Source organism: Sardina pilchardus, chromosome 9 (genome assembly GCF_963854185.1).
Source record: "Sardina pilchardus chromosome 9, fSarPil1.1, whole genome shotgun sequence".
Classification (NCBI taxonomy): domain Eukaryota; kingdom Metazoa; phylum Chordata; class Actinopteri; order Clupeiformes; family Clupeidae; genus Sardina; species Sardina pilchardus.
The window spans coordinates 20,045,745-20,069,093 of record NC_085002.1 but is presented as its reverse complement, the minus strand read 5'-3'; the positions used below and the strand labels follow the sequence as shown (position 1 = coordinate 20,069,093).

The 23,349-nt window shown below is 41.0% G+C and overlaps 2 protein-coding genes across 3 annotated transcripts; both read left to right on the top strand.

The window, feature by feature from the left end:
- The first annotated feature begins 5,578 nt into the window (after positions 1-5,578).
- LOC134092381 (calglandulin-like) lies at positions 5,579-11,556 on the top strand. Its single transcript, XM_062545192.1, has 5 exons — positions 5,579-5,763; positions 6,151-6,325; positions 7,127-7,271; positions 11,104-11,204; positions 11,433-11,556. The coding sequence occupies exons 1-5, from the start codon at positions 5,761-5,763 to the stop codon at positions 11,474-11,476; spliced, it is 468 nt and encodes a 155-aa protein (XP_062401176.1). The 5' UTR covers positions 5,579-5,760; the 3' UTR covers positions 11,477-11,556.
- A 1,179-nt stretch (positions 11,557-12,735) lies between these two features.
- si:ch211-161c3.5 (uncharacterized protein C3orf18) lies at positions 12,736-23,278 on the top strand. 2 transcript variants are annotated; one of them, XM_062546226.1, is made up of 6 exons: positions 12,736-13,165; positions 13,387-13,483; positions 18,681-19,327; positions 19,981-20,006; positions 20,164-20,290; positions 21,712-23,278. In XM_062546226.1, the coding sequence occupies exons 3-6, from the start codon at positions 18,983-18,985 to the stop codon at positions 21,790-21,792; spliced, it is 579 nt and encodes a 192-aa protein (XP_062402210.1). In that variant the 5' UTR covers positions 12,736-13,165; positions 13,387-13,483; positions 18,681-18,982; the 3' UTR covers positions 21,793-23,278. The 2 variants fall into 2 exon arrangements, with proteins under 2 accessions (XP_062402210.1, XP_062402209.1); XM_062546225.1 differs by lacking the exon at positions 13,387-13,483.
- The last annotated feature ends 71 nt before the right edge of the window (positions 23,279-23,349 follow it).

The window sequence follows — 23,349 nt, the reverse complement described above, 5'->3', positions numbered from 1 at the left end:
ATAATTTTGACTAGATTTGAAGTTGTGCAGGTGAAGATTTCAGCCTCATGATTGGTATGTTGATTGATTGGTGATTGATTGGTTGGTTTTCAGCATATTCTTCACTGACCGTATGGTTCTCTCAGCCAACCCATCTGGCTTAGGGTACAGTAGGTCGTGTTTCCTTAAATCCTTCTTTGTAAACTGAGCCATTTCAGGACAAGGGTATACATGATCTGCAAGCAGCTCGGTAGGTATACCATGCCATGCAAAAACACTCTTAAGCTTAGTTATACAACAGCTTTGACAGTACTTGATGTCTTGTCATGTCCTTAGCACCTCAGGATATTTGGAATGCAGCAAGAATCCTTGGAACTCAAAAATTACACAGCAGTTATGGTGCATCAGGTTCTGCGTGAGGAAGGATGTGCTTCTTCTGGTTGGGGCATCAGGCACCGTGTGTGTGAGGAAGGAGGTACCCCTTCTGGTTGTCAGGCAGCTTCTCTTGACATGAGGGGCATGATGAACCATCATCTTTACATCTTCAGTGAGGCCAGGTCAGTACACCATCAGGGCTTTGCTAGTGACGACTGGATGCCCTGGTATCACTCAATGGTGTTTTTTGCCCCCAACGGCACCTTCCAGGCAGCACAGCCTAAAAGGCACTAGCTTTACCCTATTCCTAACCCTAACCCCGTCAACCCTCATCCTACCCCTAAACTGAGAGGAGTAGTGCCTTGAAGGCAGCGCTGCCTGGAAGGCACCATTGAGGGCAAATAATACCAAAGACCGTCTCGGCTCTGAAGCCACTAGGAATTATCAAATGGAAGTTGTCCATGAGTAGTGAGATGGATTGTCTGTTTTCAGCACAAATGCAATTTTTGGCATGCCAATAAGACTGGGCTCCTGGTGGCAAACACTTCTGTCTGTCTGGCCACCCCTCTTTGCGCAGCTTCATAAACAGCTTTGTTGGAACTGTCAATTGTTTCCTGACAGTGCCATGCCTAGGCTCCATTGGCTGGATGTCATACACAACCTTCTTTTTCCCAAGCTCACAGTCTTCTTTTGTGGGCAATGGGGGGACAGCCCAGGAGAGTGTGTCCACAACCATCATGTTCTTGCCAGGGGCGTGGATTCTGTATCTAAGGCGCCCTGTCTATAGACCTCTGAAGTTCGCCTACAAAAAAGCCACCATCTTTGCCCAAATAAGGAGATCCGGTAGGGCCTATCTTGAGATTTTTTCTATGGGAAAATAACATGGGGATTTTAAATTATCGCACCTGTTAAAGTCTCGCGGGGATGATGACATTGGATATGCAGACGTTTTTCACTACACAGTTTTGTCCACTGCCGTCTAGTGGATACTGTGATCTTCGGTAGGTGAAGACGGCACACTTTGATCTTTGCTACCCCAGAGCTAACTTACCATGCAACTTGCCATAGGCAGTTAGCTTCAATTAACTCCCGGATCTCCTTATATGGGCAAAGATGGCAGCTTTGGATCCTTTTTGTAGGCGAACTTCAGAGGTCTATAGGCATGGTGATTGTGTCTTTAAGTGACTTGTAAAAGCAAAAGTAGTGCTCCAATGTTTACACACTCCATCGACACATCTTAAGTGCCAGTTTGGAAAGACAAAGCTACCCTTTCTGGCTCATGCAATAACTGCATCTGGCCTCTGTCCTGACTAAGACTATGTCAAAGCTGTTGCTGATGATCCTCCTGCATATTACGCTCCTGCCCTTTGCTCGTTCCTTGGCTTTACCTCCTTCTACTCCCAGTTCATTCCAAACTATGTGGTGGTATAGGCTCTACCTCCTATACCTCTACGACAGTAAAACTTGGCAGAGTAAATACAAACTCAGTTCTTTGCTCAGTTCTTGTCATCTACCGTCCACCAGGACAACATGGCACAACAAGAAACCCAAAATATCTGATTGCATGTCCTCAATCTCCCCCGATTTCTGGTGCATCGTTTCATTCATTCACCCCTTTCACTGAGACTGAGGCGTTTAACTCCTACTACATGCCCAGTGGACCCAATTCCAATGAACCTTTTCCAACCAACTCCTGGTTTGAATCCTACCTGGGCAATCATTAAATGTGTCTGTGTCTCTGCATGGATCTCGGATTGTCGCTCTGACATGTCCACTTGGATGAAGGAACTATCTAGCTCCTACCAAGGCTGCAAGAAACTTGGGTGTCATGATTGATGATCATACCTGTCAACCCTCCCTGGTTCCGTGTTTCTCTTATATTTTTTTCCCCCTGATTTCCTCCCGTTTTAATTTTTTTCCTTAAAATATCCCGTATTTTAATACTCCCATATAGAGCCTGTTCTAGCCTATTACAGGTGGGCTCAAATATTAACATAGCAAAGCAGTCAATGAGTTAATTGATTACACTCTCCAGCATCCAGAAAAACATCCCACCCTCCTGTGATTCAGCCATTCAGCACAGGTTTTTTGGAACTTTTGATCATGTGGCGGCGACATCAAAGAGCGTCGCAGCTCTGTCTTTTCTATGGATATGGGTTGACCACCCTCCCCTGCCAAGAGCTGGTCCTGCTCTCATAGCATTAGCTCTACCATCATGTCAGTCTCTGTTGTCCTGTTGCTACTCCCTTTACCTTCCAGTGAAACAGATGTTTTCCAACCATTGGTTTGCTTGCTTGAAGGCAACCGTGGAGTGATGTTGGCCTGTTTAAGATAATGGTGTGGTTGTTGTGAGAGCACAATTTGATTCTGTAAGCAAAGTCACGTTAGGCAATAGGCTGGGTGAACCCTGCCTGACCTGCAGGCGAATTTGGATTTCGCCCAGCAGCTCAGGCTGGAAACCTACATATCTATCTCCTCTGTTCCCTGCCAGAACCTTTGGCTCCAGTCACAAACTAGCTTATCCAAAAGATGCACCGGATCGTTGGTCTGATTGGTTGAAGGATTATCCAAGCGTACAGAGTCATGATTTGAACAATGCACCTCTACACACATTATTTTCTTTTGCAGTTCCCTGATGGCGGAACAATTTAACAAGTGCGTCCCTACCTCTATCTTCAAGAAGTGCTTAAAGGAACACTTCACCGTTTTTTTCATATTAAACTACGTTATTCCCTTAACTAAGACGAGTAGATACATACCTCTCACGTTTCAATGCATGCACTCACTGGCTCTGGCGCGCGGCGCAACTTTGATAGCATTAAGCTAGCCCAATGCATTCATTAGGATACAAACAGAGATGAAGTTAGAAGCGACCAAACACCTCCATGTTTTCCCTGTTAAAATACAGTTACACGAGTAGTCATACGACGAAGTATGGTGAGACAAAATAAAACGTGGTGCATTTGTAAGCAGGTAAGAGGGATAACTATATTGTGTGGCGCAGTAATATCCTCACTATTGCACTTTCAGTTTCACTTTGGAGTGAGGATATTACTGCGCAGAGTCTAAGTGCTCCCAATGTTATTCCGCCACACAATATAGTTATCCCTTTTGCCTGCTTAGAAATGCACCACGTTTTATTTTGTCTCACCGTACTTGGTCGTGTGACTGAACCTTCATCATATACAAATCGTGCAGTCTTCGTTCATAGTCTTTTAGATTTCATTTATAACACTATTATGGGTTTGCATCAAAAATACGGAACAAAATGTGTTCCATATTGCTTTCAATATTGCTTTTTTTTAAAAGTATTTTTAAGGGGCTTTTATGCCTTTATTGTTATAGGATAGTGGAGAATGACAGGAAGTGAATGGGAGAGAGAATCGTGATGGGATCCGGAAAGGACCACGGGGCGGGAATCGAATCCGGGTCCGGCGACCCGGGTTCGATTCCCGCCCCGTGGTCCTTTCCGGATCCCATCCCGATTCTCTCTCCCATGCAGGTTCCCCAGCCAGTTGCGCCACAGCTGGGGCCATAATTCCATAATTTACAGAACTATTGCCAGCCCTAGTTGGGAAATTCGGTCTGGCTTTGCTCCATTGATAGGCCTCTATGTGTGAGAATCAGCCATCCAATCAAAGTCTAGATGGACAGATGAGCAACAGTGCCTATTCATTCATACAGTATGACTTGAGCATGCTTCGATTGATTTTGTTGACAGTAAAAAGCTTCTTGTTAAAGAAGCTAGACATTCAGATGTTGCCATCATGCCTGTTCTGCAAGATATTGACCTCGCAATAACTTTAGAAAGTCAAACAGAAAACAGTGATTAGCATTTGTCAAGAAGAAGGATGTTTTGACTGTCTACGGGATTCACGGCAGGCCATTTTGTTGCGTTCATTGGTTAGGTCTGTCCAATTGTGTGCAGACGGAGGCATTTTCCCTCCAGTATCGGTTGTCGTATAATTCTCATGTTTCAGTTCTAGTTCTGAGTAGAATTGAGTTCTGGCTACGCCAGGCTAACACTTACCAAGATCTCTGTGCTGGACTGATTGTCTGAAGTATTGTCTTACATCATATGATCTTTCATCATAGGATTATTTTGTGTTCCTCTGCCCTGTTGGTGAAAGCTTCAATATGATTGGTTAAATAGGAAGAGGGCATGGTGTAGAAAATTTGGGATAAATGGTCATATTACGAAAGAGACCGATCAGACATTTATCAATGTTTATGATTCATTTATCACATGCTAGATCATGAATCAGTGGATTGTGAAGTTGTTGTTTATTTGCATATTCTTCATGCTGAACTGCTTGACTCACGTCTTTGAGCTCGTATTGTGATTATATGATTAAACTCAACATTTAAGGCATTGATTATTATCAGTATATGATTTATGATTGCAATCAATGTTGAGGGCATTAATGCAACACTCTTGCAACACAGTTGAAGAGCTCCAAACCTTTTCACTCAATTTCCACATCAACTTGCACAGACCAGGTAGTGATTGAATTTTATTTTAAAAATTTAACATTTGTACAGATAGTCAATCATAACTCTGTTACAATGACCCTAGTGCACCATGGACTTTTTTAATCTGTAGAAATATAAATATCTTTTCATATCAAATAGGAGTCAAAAGTAATTAATAGCCAATTTTGTGATGAAATCACCAAGTTTCAGAAAAATCCCAACCTCCAGCATTTGTTGACTCAGAATGAAAGGCATTATAGGCTTCACATTCACAAGTCCACATTCAGTGGTGTCATTATTTCCAGCATCCCTGATGGGGATTTCGATGTAATGGTCGAAATAACACAGGGGCTCAAGGAGTGCCCTTATATGGTGTTCTTCAAAGCCCCCTCACTTGGGAGTTCACAACACCTGCTGACACGCCTGAGCTATGACACGCCTGAGCTATGACACGCCTGAGCTATTAGTCAATGGCAAGAATTGCTACATATTGCTCATTGAAGTTGGAGCACTATTATGCAAATGTATTACATTTGCAAATATATTTACTTTACTTGCTCTGAGTGTCTCACTTCACTTGACTTGTGCAATGTTGTGGTAATGTTGTTGGCCCTGTCTATGTTTGCATACAGAAAATTATTCTTAGGCCATAGCAATCACACATATAGGCTAAACTTACTTTTAAGTGATTGTAATGTTCTCCAGAAATATTTTCTTAACTGTTTTCAAATTGATTGCATCAAGTTAGATTTCTCTCCACCCAAAACCATAAGTGCTGGTGGATATTGCAGCTGTATGCCTTAAAAGGATCAGACAAGTCCAAATCCTGTGGGATCTCTTTACATAGCCTCCCAACAAATCTTAAGATCTGCCATTTCAGTCACAAGTACCATCCGTGTCTGTGGGCTCAGTGGAGGATTTCTCGTGTCTAGAATGGTAAGTTTAAATCTTAAATCCATTCATTATTTAGCATCGCATGTGGCACCCAGACAAGGCTTTTAATTAACTCCTGGTTGTGTTCACAATAGGATCACATTTTCATAGTTTTGAAACTTTGAGCTTTATTATGTCTAGCACATCCTCCAGTGATTTGAAATGGAGATAATAATAATAATATTAAGATAATGGAGATTAAAATTTGTTGCAGTTACCTTACCTATTCATTTGTTCACTGATTTAGTTAATATTCTTTTCAGTGGCCAGTTGAAGTGAAATAAGTATCTGACAATATCACATTAACGTAAATGTTTGTGTACATTGGAATGATATAGCCTGTTGTTGGGTGTTATTTCTTTTTTTTCATTTTTTCCCCCAACCAAACAGGCAAACAAACTGACTCCAGAACAGATCACAGAGTACAAGGGAGTGTTTGAGATGTTTGATGAGGAGGGAAATGGAGATGTGAAGACTCAGGAGCTGGAGAGGCTCATGAGTCTGATGGGCATTAACCCCACTAAGAGGGAGCTTGGCCAGATGGCCAAAGATGTGGACAAAAATGGTACAGTTCTGTGGATTTTGCCCTAGTCAATGCTCTCGTCAGTCTCTCAAGTCAATGTAATATTGTGTCAGTTTTTTTTTTCCGTTCAATTAACATTATTCTAATTCAAATTCAGATACTATGATTCCCTTTATGACAGTGCAACTTGGATGACTTGTATTCTAGAGCCCATTCAAGTGGCACATGTGAAACTTGTCTGTCAGTTCCTTAATGGGTTGTTTTAAAGCAGGCATGCAAATGGGCCAAACACTGATTGGGGTCACTTTTGGGGCATGGGGTTAAAAGCCACGAAGGCCTCGTGAATTGTAAGGTGAATGTACCAGAAGAAACTTGTAGAGAGGAATGCAAGAAGAATGCCTGAGTTTGCGAGTTTGAGGAAATTGTCAGCAGAGAGTTGCCAGTAAGGAAGAGAGTAGCACCCAGACTGTTGTTGCACAACACTTATTCTGGAAGGACATGTCAGACAGGAAGACTCTAAGTGCACAGCAAAGTGGAAAAAGTGTTTAGGATGATCGTTTTAACAATTCATGATTTTTGTACTTGAAAAAACACAAGCTAAATATTCAGATCAGATAGAATGTGTGAAAAGTGTTCAAATGAGAATCTGATACAATTAATATATATGCCTACTTATTGCCATTTCTTTTCATTGTTTAAGTGAAGGATTGCAATGCAATGTATAACTGGAGGAAAGAACATGACATAATCCATAAAAGCCTGCATTCAAGCAGTTTTCCATCAATCTCATATCAATGGGCCAGGGCTTTACTGACCTCTGGTGGCACATTTGTGCAATTGCAGGCAAAGGAACTTTCAATTGTGACAGCTTCTTGGGATTGATGGCCTTGTACCTTGAGATGACAAAGAACCAGGATGCAGAGCTCCGGGCTGCTTTCAAAGTTTTTGATAAAGACGCAAAGGGCTACATAGACTGGAACACACTGAAGTATGTCCATAAAATATATGTTTAAGTGTTATTTGCCTGCAATGAAACTATGCGCTCCTGCATGGACTTGGTTTTTATTTAGCTGCTGTTTGGAAATCAAAACTGGAATATGGACCTCAATAATTAAGCAAGAAATTATAGTCCAAAGAGGATCACTCCCATTTTGCCTGTAACTTTGTGCACGTTGAAGTCCAAGTAAAACTAGAAATGCAATTCCAAGGAATTACCAGTGCATGAAAATGCAAAAATAGATAGATAATGTAGATATGGTTACTAAGGTGTAGCTAGGGTAAACATGGTGGTTGCATTGTTTACAGAGAGTTGATAGTGTGAAGGTAGACAGTTAAAAGATGAAACATTCCAGTTCTAACTTAACTAATGATTTCTATTCATGTTAAAATGTTGATTTGCTAACTTAGCTAATGATTTCTAGCAGTTACGCTAAAAATGCTAATTATGCTAGCAATGCTAACTTTACTAACAATGCTAACCAGGTTGACTAGCTAACTTAACAGATGATTTCTAGCAGTAATGCTAAAAATGCTAACCATGCTAACAATGCTAAATGTGCTAACAATGCTAACCAGGTTGATTAGATAACTTAGTTGATGATTTTTTGCAGTTATGCTAAAAAATGCTAACTATGCTAACCATGCTAACTAGCTAACTTGCTAGTGAGGACTTTTATTTTGAAACATTTGTTGCTAGGGTATCCATGGTGGCCACTATCAGGAAACAAGAAGTTACTGCAGTATAATCATGTTGGTTGCTATGGAAACGGTCATAAACACTTAATTTTAATGGTTGCTATGTTGGTTGCTAGGTACATGGAGGTTTCATGTAGTTGACTGAAGGCATAACTGACAGTTGGAATGGTTGAACAGTTCAATAGTTGAGTAGTTTCAATGGTTAAATGATTTAATAGTGTATTATTGCAGTGAGGACTTTTATTTTGAAACAGTTGTGGACAGAGGAAACAGTTAACAGGATATGTAGTCTTCTAAGAGACTGTATGCTTAAAGCCAGAGAAACTGACAGTTGGTGCCCAGGTGGCCGGCCACCTGGCGTAAGATTCTAATTGCTGCCGTGATGTCATAATGAGCAATGTTAAGTCTATGGGGGAAATTGTAATAGTTTTTAACTAATAGTTTAAAAAGTATAAAAGTTACAAAGTTGAAAAATACAAAGCACACATCGCGTAAGTAAGACCTACGCGACATAGTTTGAATGGAGTTTCTACGTTAAGCGGTTGAAGCTGAATTGCGTGCGTTAGAAGAAGAACTAGAAATGCAATTCCAAGGAATTACCAGTGCATGAAAATGCAGAAATAGATAGATAATGTAGATATGGTTACTAAGGTGTAGCTAGGGTAAACATGGTGGTTGCATAGTTTACAGAGAGTTGATAGAGTGAAGGTAGACTGTTTAAAGATGAAACATTCCAGTTCTAACTTAACTAATGATTTCTATTCATGTTAAAATGTTGATTAGCTAACTTAGCTAATGATTTCTAGCAGTTACGCTAAAAATGCCAATTATGCTAGCAATGCTAACTTTACTAACAATGCTAACCAGGTTGATTAGCTAACTTAGTTGATGATTTTTTGCAGTTATGCTAAAAATGCTAACTATGCTAACTAGCTAACTTGCTAGTGAGGACTTTTATTTTGAAACATTTGTTGCTAGGGTATCCATGGTGTCCACTATCAGGAAACAAGAAGTTACTGCAGTAAAATCATGTTGGTTGCTATGGAAACGGTCATAAACGCTTAATTTTAATGGTTGCTATGTTGGTTGCTAGGTACATGGAGGTTTCATGTAGTTGACTGGAGGCATAGTGGATGATAACTGACAGTTGGAATGGTTGAACAGTTCAATAGTTGAGTAGTTTCAATGGTTAAATGATTTAATAGTGTATTATTGCAGTGAGGACTTTTATTTTGAAACAGTTGTGGACAGAGGAAACAGTTAACAGGATATGTAGTCTTCTGAGAGACTGTATGCTTAAAGCCAGAGAAACTGACAGTTGGTGCCCAGGTGGCCGGCCACCTGGCCTAAGATTCTAATTGCTGCCGTGATGTCATAATGAGCAATGTTAAGTCTATGGGGGAAATTGTAATAGTTTTTAACTAATAGTTTAAAAAGTATAAAAGTTACAAAGTTGAAAAATACAAAGCAGGCATGGCATAAGCAAGACCTACGCAACAACGTTTGAATGAAGTTTCTACGTTAAACGGTTGAAGCTGAATTGGCTGCGTTAGAAGAAGAAGTTTAATAACTAGAAATGCAATTCCAAGGAATTACCAGTGCATGAAAATGCAAAAATAGATAGATAATGTAGATATGGTTACTAAGGTGTAGCCAGGGTAAACATGGTGGTTGCATAGTTTACAGAGAGTTGATAGTGTGAAGGTAGACAGTTTAAAGATGAAACATTCCAGTTCTAACTTAACTAATGATTTCTATTCATGTTAAAATGTTGAGTAGCTAACTTAGCTAATGATTTCTAGCAGTTACGCTAAAAATGCTAATTATTCTAGCAATGCTAACTTTACTAACAATGCTAACCAGGTTGATTAGCTAACTTAACCGATGATTTCTAGCAGTAATGTTAAAAATGCTAACTATGCTAACAATGCTAAATTTGCTAACAATGCTAACCAGGTTGATTAGCTAACTTAGTTGATGATTTTTTGCAGTTATGTTAAAAATGCTAACTATGCTAACAATGCTAACTATGCTAACCATGCTAACTTGCTAGTGAGGACTTTTATTTTGAAACATTTGTTGCTAGGGTATCCATGGTGGCCACTATCAGGAAACAAGAAGTTACTGCAGTATAATCATGTTGGTTGCTATGGAAACGGTCATAAACACTTAATTTTAATGGTTGCTATGTTGGTTGCTAGGTACATGGAGGTTTCATGTAGTTGACTGGAGGCATAGTGGATGATAACTGACAGTTGGAACGGTTGAACAGTTCAATAGTTGAGTAGTTTCAATGGTTAAATGATTTAATAGTGTATTATTACAGTGAGGACTTTTATTTTGAAACAGTTGTGGACAGAGGAAACAGTAACAGGATATGTAGTCTTCAGAGAGACTGTATGCTTAAAGCCTGAGAGAAACTGACAGTTGGTGCCCAGGTGGCCGGCCACCTGGCATAAGATTCTAATTGCTGCCGTGATGTCATAATGAGCAATGTTAAGTCTATGGGGGAAATTGTAATAGTTTTTAACTAATAGTTTAAAAAGTATAAAAGTTACAAAGTTGAAAAATACAAAGCCCACATCGCGTAAGTAAGACCTACGCGACAAAATTTGAATGGAGTTTCTACGTTAAGCGGTTGAAGCTGAATTGCGTGCGTTAGAAGAAGAATAAGAAGAAGAAGAAGACCGAGGAAGAACAGTACAGTGCATTTTCATGCACTGTAATAAGAAGACTTGGAATAACAGTACAGTGCATTTTCATGCACTGTAATAATAAGAAGTTGAAGCCTAGGAAGAACAGTACAGTGCATTTTCATGCACTGTAAATAGTAGATAAGTAAAAGTAAAAATAGTAGAGAGCACCGATTAGAATAGCATGTGATGACTGACCAAACTATTTTTGCACCGATGTAGCTAAATTTGGAAGGAGCGATGACCTTCATGACGCTCATGGGAGTAATATGAACTGAAGATCATGTAGGAGCTATGTATTTATGTTAATGCTGAATGTAGGAGCTATGTATTTATGTTAATGCTGAATGTAGGAGCTATGTATTTATGTTAATGCTGAATGTAGGAGCTATGTATTTATGTTAATGCTGTGTGAATTCCCATCTGTGGTAGATATGTACTGATGAATGCAGGGGAGCCCCTGAATGAGCTGGAGGCAGAACAGATGATGAAGGAGGCGGACAAAGATGGCGACGGAACCATTGATTACGAAGGTAACAGCATTTACTGTAGGTTGGCTCCAAATATGAATAGGCTGCAGTGTAACTATTGCTACATGCAAGATTAATGGGTGTGTACATTTTAAATGTGCTTTATAAATAAATGGTGCTTAATTACTTTACTGTATGGCAATGCATATATAAAATATAATGCAATGGTACCTTTTTGGTATACCTTTATTCTATTTTATGTTAACCATGAATTAATTTTCATGTTCCCAGAGTTTGTGGCTATGATGACGGGAGACTCATTCAAGATGAGCTAAATGTCATGATGTGGATTGAGCAGTGTGTGGACTACATGATCACTATGTAGAACACCACTGAGGAAATAAAAACTTAACAGCGAAAAAAAAAAGTTGACTTTAATTTAAAATGGGATGCTATATATGAAAGATATTCAAAAGTTTATTTGTTGAATAAATTGTTTTCTATTATTTGTCATTATTGCATTGTCTTTTTTGACAGTTTTACACCATGTTAATTCAATACTTCCAGTCATCCTCAATAAAAAATACAAAAGAAAAGATTGTTTTTCCATGTTCTAGTGATTGTTCAAAAGAAAATTGTTATATTTTAAGATGGATGTTGATGTTTCCAAATGTTCAGGTTAGTACATTAAGCCATCCATTTCAGACTGAAACAGTGTGTGTGTGTGTGTGTGTGTGTGTGTGTGTGTGTGTACAGTATGTGTGTGTGTGTGTGTGTGTGTGTGTGTGTGTGTGTGTGTGTGTGTGTGTGTGTGTGAGAGAGAGAGAGAGAGAGAAAGACAGAGAGAGAGAGAGAGAGGGAGAAAGAGAATTATAGGTTGGGATAGACTCAATGCCTCGATCAGGATCAATACCAGGCATTGAACCCTGTACCAAATAAAGAACCAAACAGTGATTTTCTCTCTGAAGTTGTGACCTGTTTTTTTTTTATTTATTTGAAAGTCTTAAGACCTCTCCTCAGTGGACACCCTACTGATTCAATAAAAACAAAGACCATAATCTTGAGAATAGGCTTTTCAAATACCCCAACAAAATGAATGGAAAAGGGCTCAAGGGTATTAAAATTGCACAGCACTAAGCATTCCAAAGTTAACACATGAACATCCGTCGTATCATCAGTAAAACAACTTAGCCAATTTCTTTATTTTCTTTAGTTTGATGGTTATGATATACTGATCTACCATTATTATTTCAAGTATGAGCAAATTAAACTAAATGTCTTCACTTCTGCAAGTTCTACACTGCTGCAAGCACTAACTGCTGTTATGAGCGAATACATTCCTGTTCTGAGTATCTTTAGGTCAGCTATGAAAGGGTTAATTTTCCATTAGCTGCCTACCCGGATGCAGTCATGGCATCTGGTGTGCACAGCCATAAAATCCTGCTGACATCCCTGGTAAGACAGATGGACAGCCCAGGGAGCCAACCAGAATGTCAGATAACATCCCAGCTGGCCAATGGCAGCGTGGCGGGGGATGGCCTAGTGGCTTTGGGCTCGGAGAGCTCAGCCTCTGTGTGTGTGTAGCATCCCTGAAGCTGCTTGCGCTGCTTCAACGGCAAGGAGCAGCAGGAAAACAATGGGGTCTACAGGGAGAGCTCTGGGGAGCGAGCACTGCAATTAGCGCTTGAGTGGGCAGCGCAACCATTGGTGCATCCTTTGCTCCCGGAACTACTGCCTCACCGGGGATGGATTTTGCTGTTAAAAAATTAACAACCCTTCAGCAATAGATCCTCCTCCTCCTCCTCCTCCTCCTCGTCCTCCTCCTCTTCCTCGGGATCTGAAAGGAAGGAGGAGATAGAGAAGTGGAGAGGAAAAACAGAGCGAGGAAGAGACAGCAATAGAGAGAGAGAGAGAGAGAGAGAGAGAAGGAGAAAAGGCTCTCTCCTTTCTTTACGGGGTCCTCATCATCACACCATCCTGTGACTCCTACTATCCGCTGTGTCGGTGTATTTCTTCCAGATAAGGTAAGCACCTCCATCTCTAATCTAGAAGGTCAGGAGGGGTTATCCAGTGACGCTGGAGGGATTGTGAGGCCAGTGTTGCTGCAATGTGACAGACTCTTTGAAGGACACTGGTTAAACAACAACAGCAACAACAACAAAAAAACACTGATGTGATCGGGGAGGCAGTAGAGCATTATTTTTTTTCCCATCCTGGGAATATTGGTGTGTATGTCTTTGTGCAGTGCCGGAGCCTCATTGGATGAGAGGGGAGGCTCAGATGGGTCTAGGCTGTCTGATTGGCTGGGAGGTTCACATGTTCCTCATTAGTACCAGCAGACTGTGAGTACACACTCCAGGCAGCACTGTGGTCTCTGGCTTATTCCTGTCGACTAAATAAGTGTCAGAGTCTACCGTTACATAAGAGGATTACTTTCACAGCTATCCACACACACAAACAGACACACAAACACACACACACACACACACACACACACACACACACACACAGATCAGTGACATTTCAAACCAGGATGTCACACGCCATGCTTTAAACATTAGAAAGTAAACAGGAACTGGACATAAATACTAGGAAAAGACATGTCTCAGAAGGTGTGATTCGCAGACCATAACATGTTTAATGATGTAATTCTTATAGAATAATGAAAAAGATCATGTAGCATATTCCCCTTTTTCTTTCAGAGGATCATGAAGCATTTATCTGAGTAATATCAGTAATATCTTTGTAGACAAGAATATTATCTTTGTATTGTTGTCTACAAATTGTGAACCTGCAACCCACCAGCACCTGGCTTCAAGAAGACACAGTTGGCTGTGCAAAGAGATTCTTTACCTTTTCAGTAATATCTTTGTTGGTCTTTTGTTGTAGTTTTTTTCTTGAATGGCAACTCAAATTAGTGCACGTAGCGCTTTCTCCATTGATGTTATTGAATTAGCTAGTATGTGTAAGCAACACATGGGTAGAAACTTCCTGAAGAGGTGGGCAGAGAGGTAGAGAGGGTGGGGCGAAACATGCCTCATATTTGTCATGTTTTGACGGCCTCGGTAGAACACTGTCTGTTCTGTTCCCCATCATTACCATTTGCAATCCTTTTGTTTTGACTGCACCACCAGAGAAAAGAGGATTATAGGAGACACTGAACAGTGTCATTTAAGGACAACTCACCTATTTGTTTGTGGCAGCACGCAGGGTCACATAAAGAGAGTCCAAAATAGTCTGCTATTTTCTCCCAAAGCAATACACTAAAAGCAATATGCACCATAACCTGTGTGTTGACTTTAACACTTTTATTGGTTAGTTATGACTGGGGAACAGTCAGGTGCCTCTCGGTAGTGGGGCAGTCTTTTTTTCTCCCATTAAATATTTTTGGCTGCTGAGTAGTTTTGACACTGGTTTATGCATTTACAATTACAACAAATTAGCATATTAATTGCCTTGGGATTGCGCACTTGGCTTCTGACAAGGCTTAGAATATCACTACACTTCTGTGATATTGTGAAGAGGATCCCTACTGTCAACTCGGTGTCATTTTAACTTGTAAGCGTACAGAAAGATAAAAATGAGAATTTGGGTATTATTCCCTTCTGTAAGAAGACAGTCTGTACAGGTCATTAACCTCTCTTCCTTTTGCGTCCATTGACCGTAGTTTGCGTGGCATTCAGTAATCGACTTGTCTTGAATGGACTTCAAGATGTCAGCAACTGGAAGAAGAATTTATGTAAAGAACTGACTACACAAACAGTCCTTTTTTATCCTTTCTGTATGCATAGAAAGTTACAATTACTTTGTCTGTAGGCATCCTCTCCTCAGTATCAGAAAGTCATAAGTCCTCAGTCATAAAGTGGCTTATAAGTAGGTCTATAGTGATTGACTTTGATGTAGCAAGCTTGCCCCAAGGCCATTGCTATGCTATTTTGTTGTAAATGCATATTCCCGCGTCTTACTCAAAACTACTCCAATTGATATCAGTTTGATGCCCAGCGAAATGCTACACTTGTTACCATCCAAAAAATAGACCCTAGGATGTTCTAAGACACAAGGTGTCCTTTTAATTGGAGCTAAACTGGTGCCAAAATTAGCCATGACATTTGACTTTTAGATTTGGACGACATTTTTAACTGTATGTAACTCGAGTCCAGCAGCCAGAATAAATCAGGTCCTGAGCAACTTGAGTTTGCTGGTGTGTCAGACGAAGAGATCATGATGATCGTTTGGTCTGGCCTGTCTTTTTTTCCTCTTACACATTTTGTTTTGTCTGTGACCCTAACAGGGCTTTACTGGGACCCTTTAAGAAAATATGCTGTTTTTAAACGCTTTCAGATGTGGATCTGGAAGAAATATGCCATATCATATCATATATATTGCTTAAAAAAAATTAAAACCCTTGATAAACCCTAAAGCTGTAGAAGTGAATAATCGTATAACTAGTTTTAGTTAAGAGTTCCTAAATATGACATGTATGAAAATTATTTGACAGCTCAACATATTTTTTTTCCCAAGGACAACTACGTAGCATTACACTCTTTCAAAATTCTTTCTTAACCCTCATTACATTTTTTATCCTAAAGATGGTGCCAAATCGCTAGGCCATTACACCACTCATATACATAACCTGGAGTTGGTTTTTCTAAGTTTCAACTACCACTGATACGTAAATGGCAGGGAGACTATGATTTCGAATAGGCTACTCTTTCCTAACCCTTGATAGTGGCTGAGACAGATAGTCCTGTGTTTCCTGATGCATTAGGGCAGTAGGTGAACACATGTCAGTGTTTTCCAACAATGTTTTTCATGTTAAAGCTAACACTGCCATTCACATTTATAATAGGTGGTATGTTTGTAGTTCTAATAACAGCCTTTAATGTCTTATTCGCAATGAAGTAATTCAGGCAACATAATTGTTTAGTACCCTAGCCTACAGTTTACTTCAAATCTTATATTATACAACTGTTAGGTCCAGTCAAACTATTTATTCATTTCTGATAGGACGAGAGACTTTCCATGAGTCTTCACAAATGGTTATATCCATAGCCAAATCAATCCACTTATTGCATTAAATTATCCAACCCGAACATTCCATTCATTCAAAGTGAGAAAGCAGCAATTTCATAACATCACACTTGATGTTTGAATTTCAATTTCAACATTTGAATGTTCAATTTAATATGAGACGTACAATTAGCCGACTGTGTGTACAAGCACATATCCTCTCACTGAACTTCGCTCTCCTCTGGTGCAAGGCTAAGATTAGAACTACTTTTGTGGGCGAAGGGTTAACGAACAAAAATTATTAATCGAAATAAACAATAGAAAACACAGTTATCTTAAAACTAAATTAGTTTAAAAACTGTTGTATCAAAGCCATATGATACTGGTGGTTGTGAGGTTAGTAAAAGATATTGCTATAGCTGTATTTGCCTTTGGCGTGACAGCCATGGCATCACCCTTACCAGCCCCACACCCACTCGTGTCGTTGGGCTTCAGAATACATTTCTGTACCTTTTGGACCTACAAACTGAACACGTCATCATGGAGCCTGAAATGACTTTACAGAATCATCTGTGTCTGATTACAGTACAACTAAATAACTAAACCTGTACACATAAATTGTTTAATATTTTGAGATAAATTCTAATATAAAATCTTCTTAATATCTGACATTTCCTGTGTGTTATCTCTATAGTTACAAGTTTTAACATTTCATTTGCATTCAGCTATCGACTTAGAAGTACCGCTCTGGCATTTTGCATGTAATTCCCTATGCCTTGCGTCAAATTCCCCTTAAGGCAGGTGAAACTGTGTATCTACTGTGCGTCGATGTGATGTGCGTGTGTACTGTGTTCTCCCTCTTGAACGCCCCTTCACATACGTAAGCTGCGTATTCTGGGTATTGCTTTTCATCGGTACAGTATTTGCCAGGCTGTGCCAGGCTGTGTTCTCTGTGACCCTAACAGGGTTTTACTGGGACCCTTTAAGAAAATATGCTGTTTTTAAACGCTTTCAGATGTGGCTCTGGAAGAAATATGCCATATCATATCATATACATTGCTTTAAAAAAAAATGAAAGCCCTTGATAAACCCTAAAGCTGTAGAAGTGAATAATCGTATAACTAGTTTTAGATCCTAAATATTATGACATGTATGGAGATATTATGACATGTGTGTTATCTCTAGCTACAAGTTTTAACATTTCATTTGCATTCAGCTATCGACTTAGAAGTACCGTTCTGGCATTTTGCATGTAATTCCCTATGCCTTGCGTCAAATTCCCCGTAAGGCAGGTGAAACTGTGTATCTACTGTGCGTCGATGTGATGTGCGTGTGTACTGTGTTCTCCCTCTTGAACGCCCCTTCACATACGTAAGCTGCGTATTCTGGGTATTGCTTTTCATCGGTACAGTATTTGCCAGGCTGTGCCAGGCTGTGTTCTCGCTTTACCATGTGACCACATCCTGCCCACAACACTTGCTACTGCCCGGGCAGGGAAGGGCCGCTGGAACACGAGATGGTGCACTGAGCCGCTTCTGCTTCTTTCATTCCTCAAAGTAAACACAAATACACACACACACACACACACACACAGACACACAGACACACAGAGAGAGACACACACACACACACACACACACACACACAGAGAGAGAGAGAGAGACACACACAGAGACACACAGAGACACACAGACACACATGCGTATGCAGATGCTCAATTTAAGCTTCTCAATGTGTTGCAACACCAAACCCTGCTATTGCCAAATTGCTTTGAGACCTCGATTCTCGAGAAAACTAACCTAAGCAGAAACTGTCTAAGAACACTTTGACATCTTGAGAAACAGTTGGCCTCAGCTAAACAGATGCCAGTTGTGGCTCAAAGATATGAATGAAGTTCTCTTTAAATGGTGGAGTGTGTCGACACAAGCAAACCACACGTGCATGAATGACATTGGTTGCGTTTGACCTGCCAGTGTCAGTTCGAACCAGTGTGACTGCAATACTCGCAAAGTTGTGGTTAGACACAGCAGGCTTCCTTCTGTCTTAGACCCCACACACAACAAAACCAACATCCTAACGGTCTTCAACTGGATGTGAGGGGGCCCTTTGGTGGTTTGGACATTCAGTGGCACATGCCCATTCACTTTCACATGTATAGACTGTACTGTACCCACACACAAACACACACACACATACACATACACATACACATACACACACACACACACACACACACACACACACACACACACACACACACACACACACGTGCACACACACAAACACATACACACACACACACACACACACACACACACACACACACTACTCTCTCTCTCGGTCTCTTTCTCTCTCTCTCTTTAACGCTATTTCTCACACACACATACACACACACACACACACTCAAAAAAAGATCCAGCGGTAATTAACTGTCACGATCCAATCAGATGTCTTTGAATGTCTAATCCAGCCTAATGGCGATAATGATATCATGAGTGCTGATGAGAGACGGGGGCCCGTGTCTTGCAGGTCTATTTTCTGCGCCGGGGGCCCAGGGACATGTCTCTGGCGGAAGCAGCATCCTGGGAGCAGCCGCGCCGCGGCCCTGCGCCAGCCGAGGCACAGCGCTGAGGCGCAGATCGGAGACGCCGCGCCGAGATAACGGGCCTCAGTTCCAGTACCACCCCCACACACAGCGTCGCCGTCTGATCGTCTGTCTCGTCTGCCGCGCTTCCTCCCCCCCCGCACCCCCTACACACACACACACACCCTCTCTCTCTCTCTCTCTTTCTCTCTTCTCTCTCTCTCGTCTGCCTCTGTGCATCTCTAGCATGGCGGCGACGACAGCAACGGGGCCGGACCTCCTCCTGACTCCCACGCCCAACCCCACCACCCTGCCCTCGCTGTCCACCATGCCTGCCTCCCCCACCTCCTTCCCCGCCACCACCACCGTGGGGCTCGCCACCGCCGCCGAGAACGTCACCACCGCCGCCGCCGCCACCGCCGCCACCGCGCCGACTATCCCTCTGACCACCCTGCTGACCACCACGCTGTCGGGCAACCAGACGGCCTTCAACGGCACAGGGCTGCCCCAGGTGGCAGAGCAGGCGGCGGGCATGGGCATGGTGCTCGTGCCCTTTGGCATCATCACTGTCCTCGGCCTGCTGATCATCGTGGTGAGATGAGCCTTCGTTCGACCGGTCCACAAAAAATCAAAGTTTGTGCCAATGTCCAAAATGTATTACCATGGATACATTGTGTATAATACCCTGTATACATCATGGGTTTGGATGACCATTGGATGACCGGTATATTCCTCCTTCTAGGCCCACAGAATGAACAGATCATTTAGTTTCCTCTCTCATAGTGAATGTGAATGTCAGGCTCTGACCTTAATACTACCTTTCATGACATTTCTCCAGCTGCCACTTTTATAAACTTTTTTGCAATGCAAAATGAGTACCTAGATTCCCAAGAGTATAGTCAATCACATGCCTAGAACTTTTGACAATATAGGTTTATGACAAACTTGTCTGTGACTTTAATTCTATGATTTGCTAAACAAGCCACCTGTCAACACCTGAATAATCCTTTGGGTTTCATGTGTTTGAGGTTGGACAAGTGCACAATGAACACATGCCACTCGGGGAAAAGTCATGAAGACACTAAAAATTCCTCAATCCCCTCCCTCCCCAACCTACTGTATTACATATGAGAGATTTGTTAGCATTATTTATGTTGTCTTATAGGATAGGCTTGCCTCCAACTAATGTTTCTTTAAAAAGCTTAACGAATGATACTGATTTGACTGTTGATGTCTCTCCCACAGCTGCTATATGTAAGGAAACGGAAAAGGTAAAAGCTCTTATACACACCTTAACACACTGCTAAGCTTGGTTAATTAATACTTGGGTAGCAGACACTGGCCTTCATAATGGAGTTGAGTTCAGTGCATGAACACAGGGTAAATTAGTCACATCGTTAACACTGTGACCTCTGGCTCCGCCGACAGACTGGAGAAGCTTCGGCACCAGCTCATGCCCATGTACAACTTTGACCCGGGCGAGGAGCAGGACGACCTGGAGCAGGAGCTGCTGGACCATGGGCGAGACGGCAGCCCAGCCGGGCCCAACGCCAAGGTGAGCCAATACAGCACTGGGTGGAAACAGCAGCAGCACCACCACCACACAAACGGGCAGTCTGAGTGTTTGGATCAGGAGATTACTTACAATATTTTTTATATAATTCTCTCACAGGAGAATTTATTTTGCATGACATCTTTTTTCCATGACAATTGTCTCACTGGAGAATTTATTTGTTTTTTTTAATTAATTCATTTATTTATTTGCATAAAAGTATGCATGTTATTGCTTTAGTTGGTAACTATTTGTAATCAATCAGTTGCCGCTCCTAAGAGTGTTTTGATCACATGATTTTGTATGCTTTTGACCAATCTTTTTATCATTATTATTATTATTATTATTAAAAAAACATATCTGCTGCTTTTTGTTCTTTTTCTTTGCATGCCTTTTTAAGTTATGACACCTGACTGGTGAAATGGTGGTAGTTCCGTGTGGTAAAGTATGCCCAGTTGTGTCTTTGCTTTGAGTGTCTATCACTCTTGTGATCCATTGTTTGCTTCTTCATACCCATCCATGTTTATTTATAGAGCTTAAGCTCTCTCTCTACAGATCAAACCAGAGGAAACAAACACATGCTGTACCTAACTGTCACAACCAGCCCCTCCACCCCCTCTCTCTCTTGAACCCTCTTTAACTTAAGTCAAAAACTACGGCACATCCTCACAGTCAATGTTTTTCAGACCTACTTGTTCTTGACCCCTCTTGTCAGTAACAGTTGCATGATGGTTGATAACTTCTCTGTGTGTCAAAGCCCAAAGTCAGTGTGGAATTTGGAATGTGTTCAGCTTTGCCTCTTCACCGATTCTTTTCTTGGTATTAGGAACTTTTAACTATTTGAAAAGCTGTGACTAAACACTGTTTCAACTGACCTTGATTATGTCCTTCAGAGAGGAAACTTGTCACACACAGTACACACTTACCTCTGTATTTATTTCCCTACACTTTCTTCGGCTCTTGCTCTTCTCCCTTTCTCGTCTTCTCGTTTTCTCGCCTTCTCGCCTTCCTCTGCATTTTGTCTCTCTTTTTCTCATCATGTTTTTCATTATTCCATTGTGAGGTATGAGTAGTACGGAGCCCAGGAGGTGGCATTGCAATATATATTTCTGTATTGAGAGACTGTGCGCTCATTTGAGTAAATTGTGTGCACAATTTAGTATATATTTTTTATTTACTAAATTGTGTACACAATTTGTTAAATTGAGAACACAATTTGGTCAAATGAGCGCACAATTCAGTAATACGTGCGCACAATTAAGTAAAACCATGCGCACTATTTAGTAAAATGAGCACACAATTTAGTAAACTGAGTGCACGTTTTCTGGATATATAAAAAATCTTTGCAATGACTCCTCCAAGGTTCCATATGTATGTGAGAAATCAACAGTATACTTCTAAATGTTTCTCCTTTCCCCTCTCAGACACTGACAACAAGCCAAGGTGCCACTCAGAGGCCCAGCCGGCTGGTCTTCACCGATGTGGCCGATGCCATCAATGCATAATGCGCATGGACCTGACAAACTGAACTGAATGTCAGGACTAAAGATCTGAGAAGACAGACTGAAGACATTGGAGCAATGACATCCTTCGAGGACAGCTCCAGGTTTTTGGTCATGACTTTGGGTGTGATGATGAGAGGGAGGAAGATCGTCTGTTATCCGTGCTGGTCTGCACCACAAACAACATCTTGTCTTCCAATTCGATATGGCTGTCTGTGTCATGGACAAAGAATGATGTTAAGTGACGTTGAATGATGAATGGGGGGTGATGTTAATTTGTTGATATTTCAGGCTTCATGTATTCAAGCAATCATTTCCTGAGTGTCGTGTCTTGTTTATTGTAGGTGTATCTGAGAACATTGCACTATCTGACACCCTTTTGTGTGGAAATTCACTGCTGAATGGATGGCATGTCAACAGCGTTCTTGTATTCAATGTTTATTTCCTTATGGGCACTTCTCTAAATAGGGCATAGAAAGATGACTTTATATGAACACCTATGGAAAAAAAAAAATTAGAAAACTGACACGTGATCTTATCGCTGCCATGGATTCTGCCAGTCAGCGTGGTGTACTGTAGGTGATGATGTCCGAGTGTCCCCTTTCAAACTGGAGTAACACTTGAGTTAATATGCCCATGCAATACTGACTGGAGCTTTGTTGCTGGAGCTGGCGAGATGACTGAGTTCAATCAGAGTTCTGAACTCTAAAGCTGACTTTTAGACAACACTTAGGCTAAACATTTTGGACACACGCCTCTGTGGCTGAATGGACGGCGTGGACTGGATTCCTTTTGATGACTGTTCTGTTCTGTTGTTTGGATACACTGCTGCATGCATTTTAGTATCTCATTGAATGTTTTAAGGCTGGGTCCTAACCGTCAACAACAACAGTTGGCCAGGTGTTGTAAAGACATACGGATGATAAAGGGAAACATGAAGAGTGATGGATCAGAGGGAGAGAGAGAATGAAAGAAAGAAAGAAAGAAAGAAGGAATTTCCTCTACCCCACCTGACATACCATTACAAGGGGACCATTGTGAGAGTCTAGTGTTTTAAATATACTTTTGTGACTAAGGGAATAAATACATGAACAAATATTTTCTAAACTGTAAATGGTTCTTAAACTGCAGTGGTTTTTAAACTTACGCAAGATAAAGAGACTGTTCGACACAGTTATACTACTGTATCAAGGTTAACACATGCACCTGCTGTACCTCCACAGTCTCCATCTCTTCTGTCAGGATGGAGAGGTATTTAAATTCGGTCCTGGTCCTTCAAAAGTCTACAGTTGCTTTCACCACCTTTAAAACAAGGTAGTTATCCTCCCAAAATGTCACAAACACATAGCAATTGACCAGTTCCCAGTGCTCAGTCTCTGCAGATGACAGACATATAAGTTATACATATAAGTTCCTGTAAGTAAATAGATGTTGAAATAGGCTTAATCACACTTATTTTATTATGAACATATTTTATAGTTCAGCCAGTACAGTAGCAGTCAGCAGTAATGTGCTTAATTCATCCTGATGGTGCTAAACATGTTCAGTAATGCATGTAAG

Bases quoted from the DNA above. Each gene is read 5' to 3' on its own strand.
- LOC134092381 (XM_062545192.1), top strand. The intron at 6,326-7,126 runs GTACAGTTCTGT...GTGCAATTGCAG, and splicing joins CAAAGATGTGGACAAAAATG to GCAAAGGAACTTTCAATTGT. The intron at 11,205-11,432 runs GTAACAGCATTT...TCATGTTCCCAG, and splicing joins CGGAACCATTGATTACGAAG to AGTTTGTGGCTATGATGACG.
- si:ch211-161c3.5 (XM_062546225.1), top strand. From the start codon at position 18,983: ATGGCGGCGACGACAGCAACGGGGCCGGACCTCCTCCTGACTCCCACG. The intron at 20,007-20,163 runs GTAAAAGCTCTT...CTCCGCCGACAG, and splicing joins TATGTAAGGAAACGGAAAAG to ACTGGAGAAGCTTCGGCACC. The intron at 20,291-21,711 runs GTGAGCCAATAC...TTCCCCTCTCAG, and splicing joins CAGCCGGGCCCAACGCCAAG to ACACTGACAACAAGCCAAGG.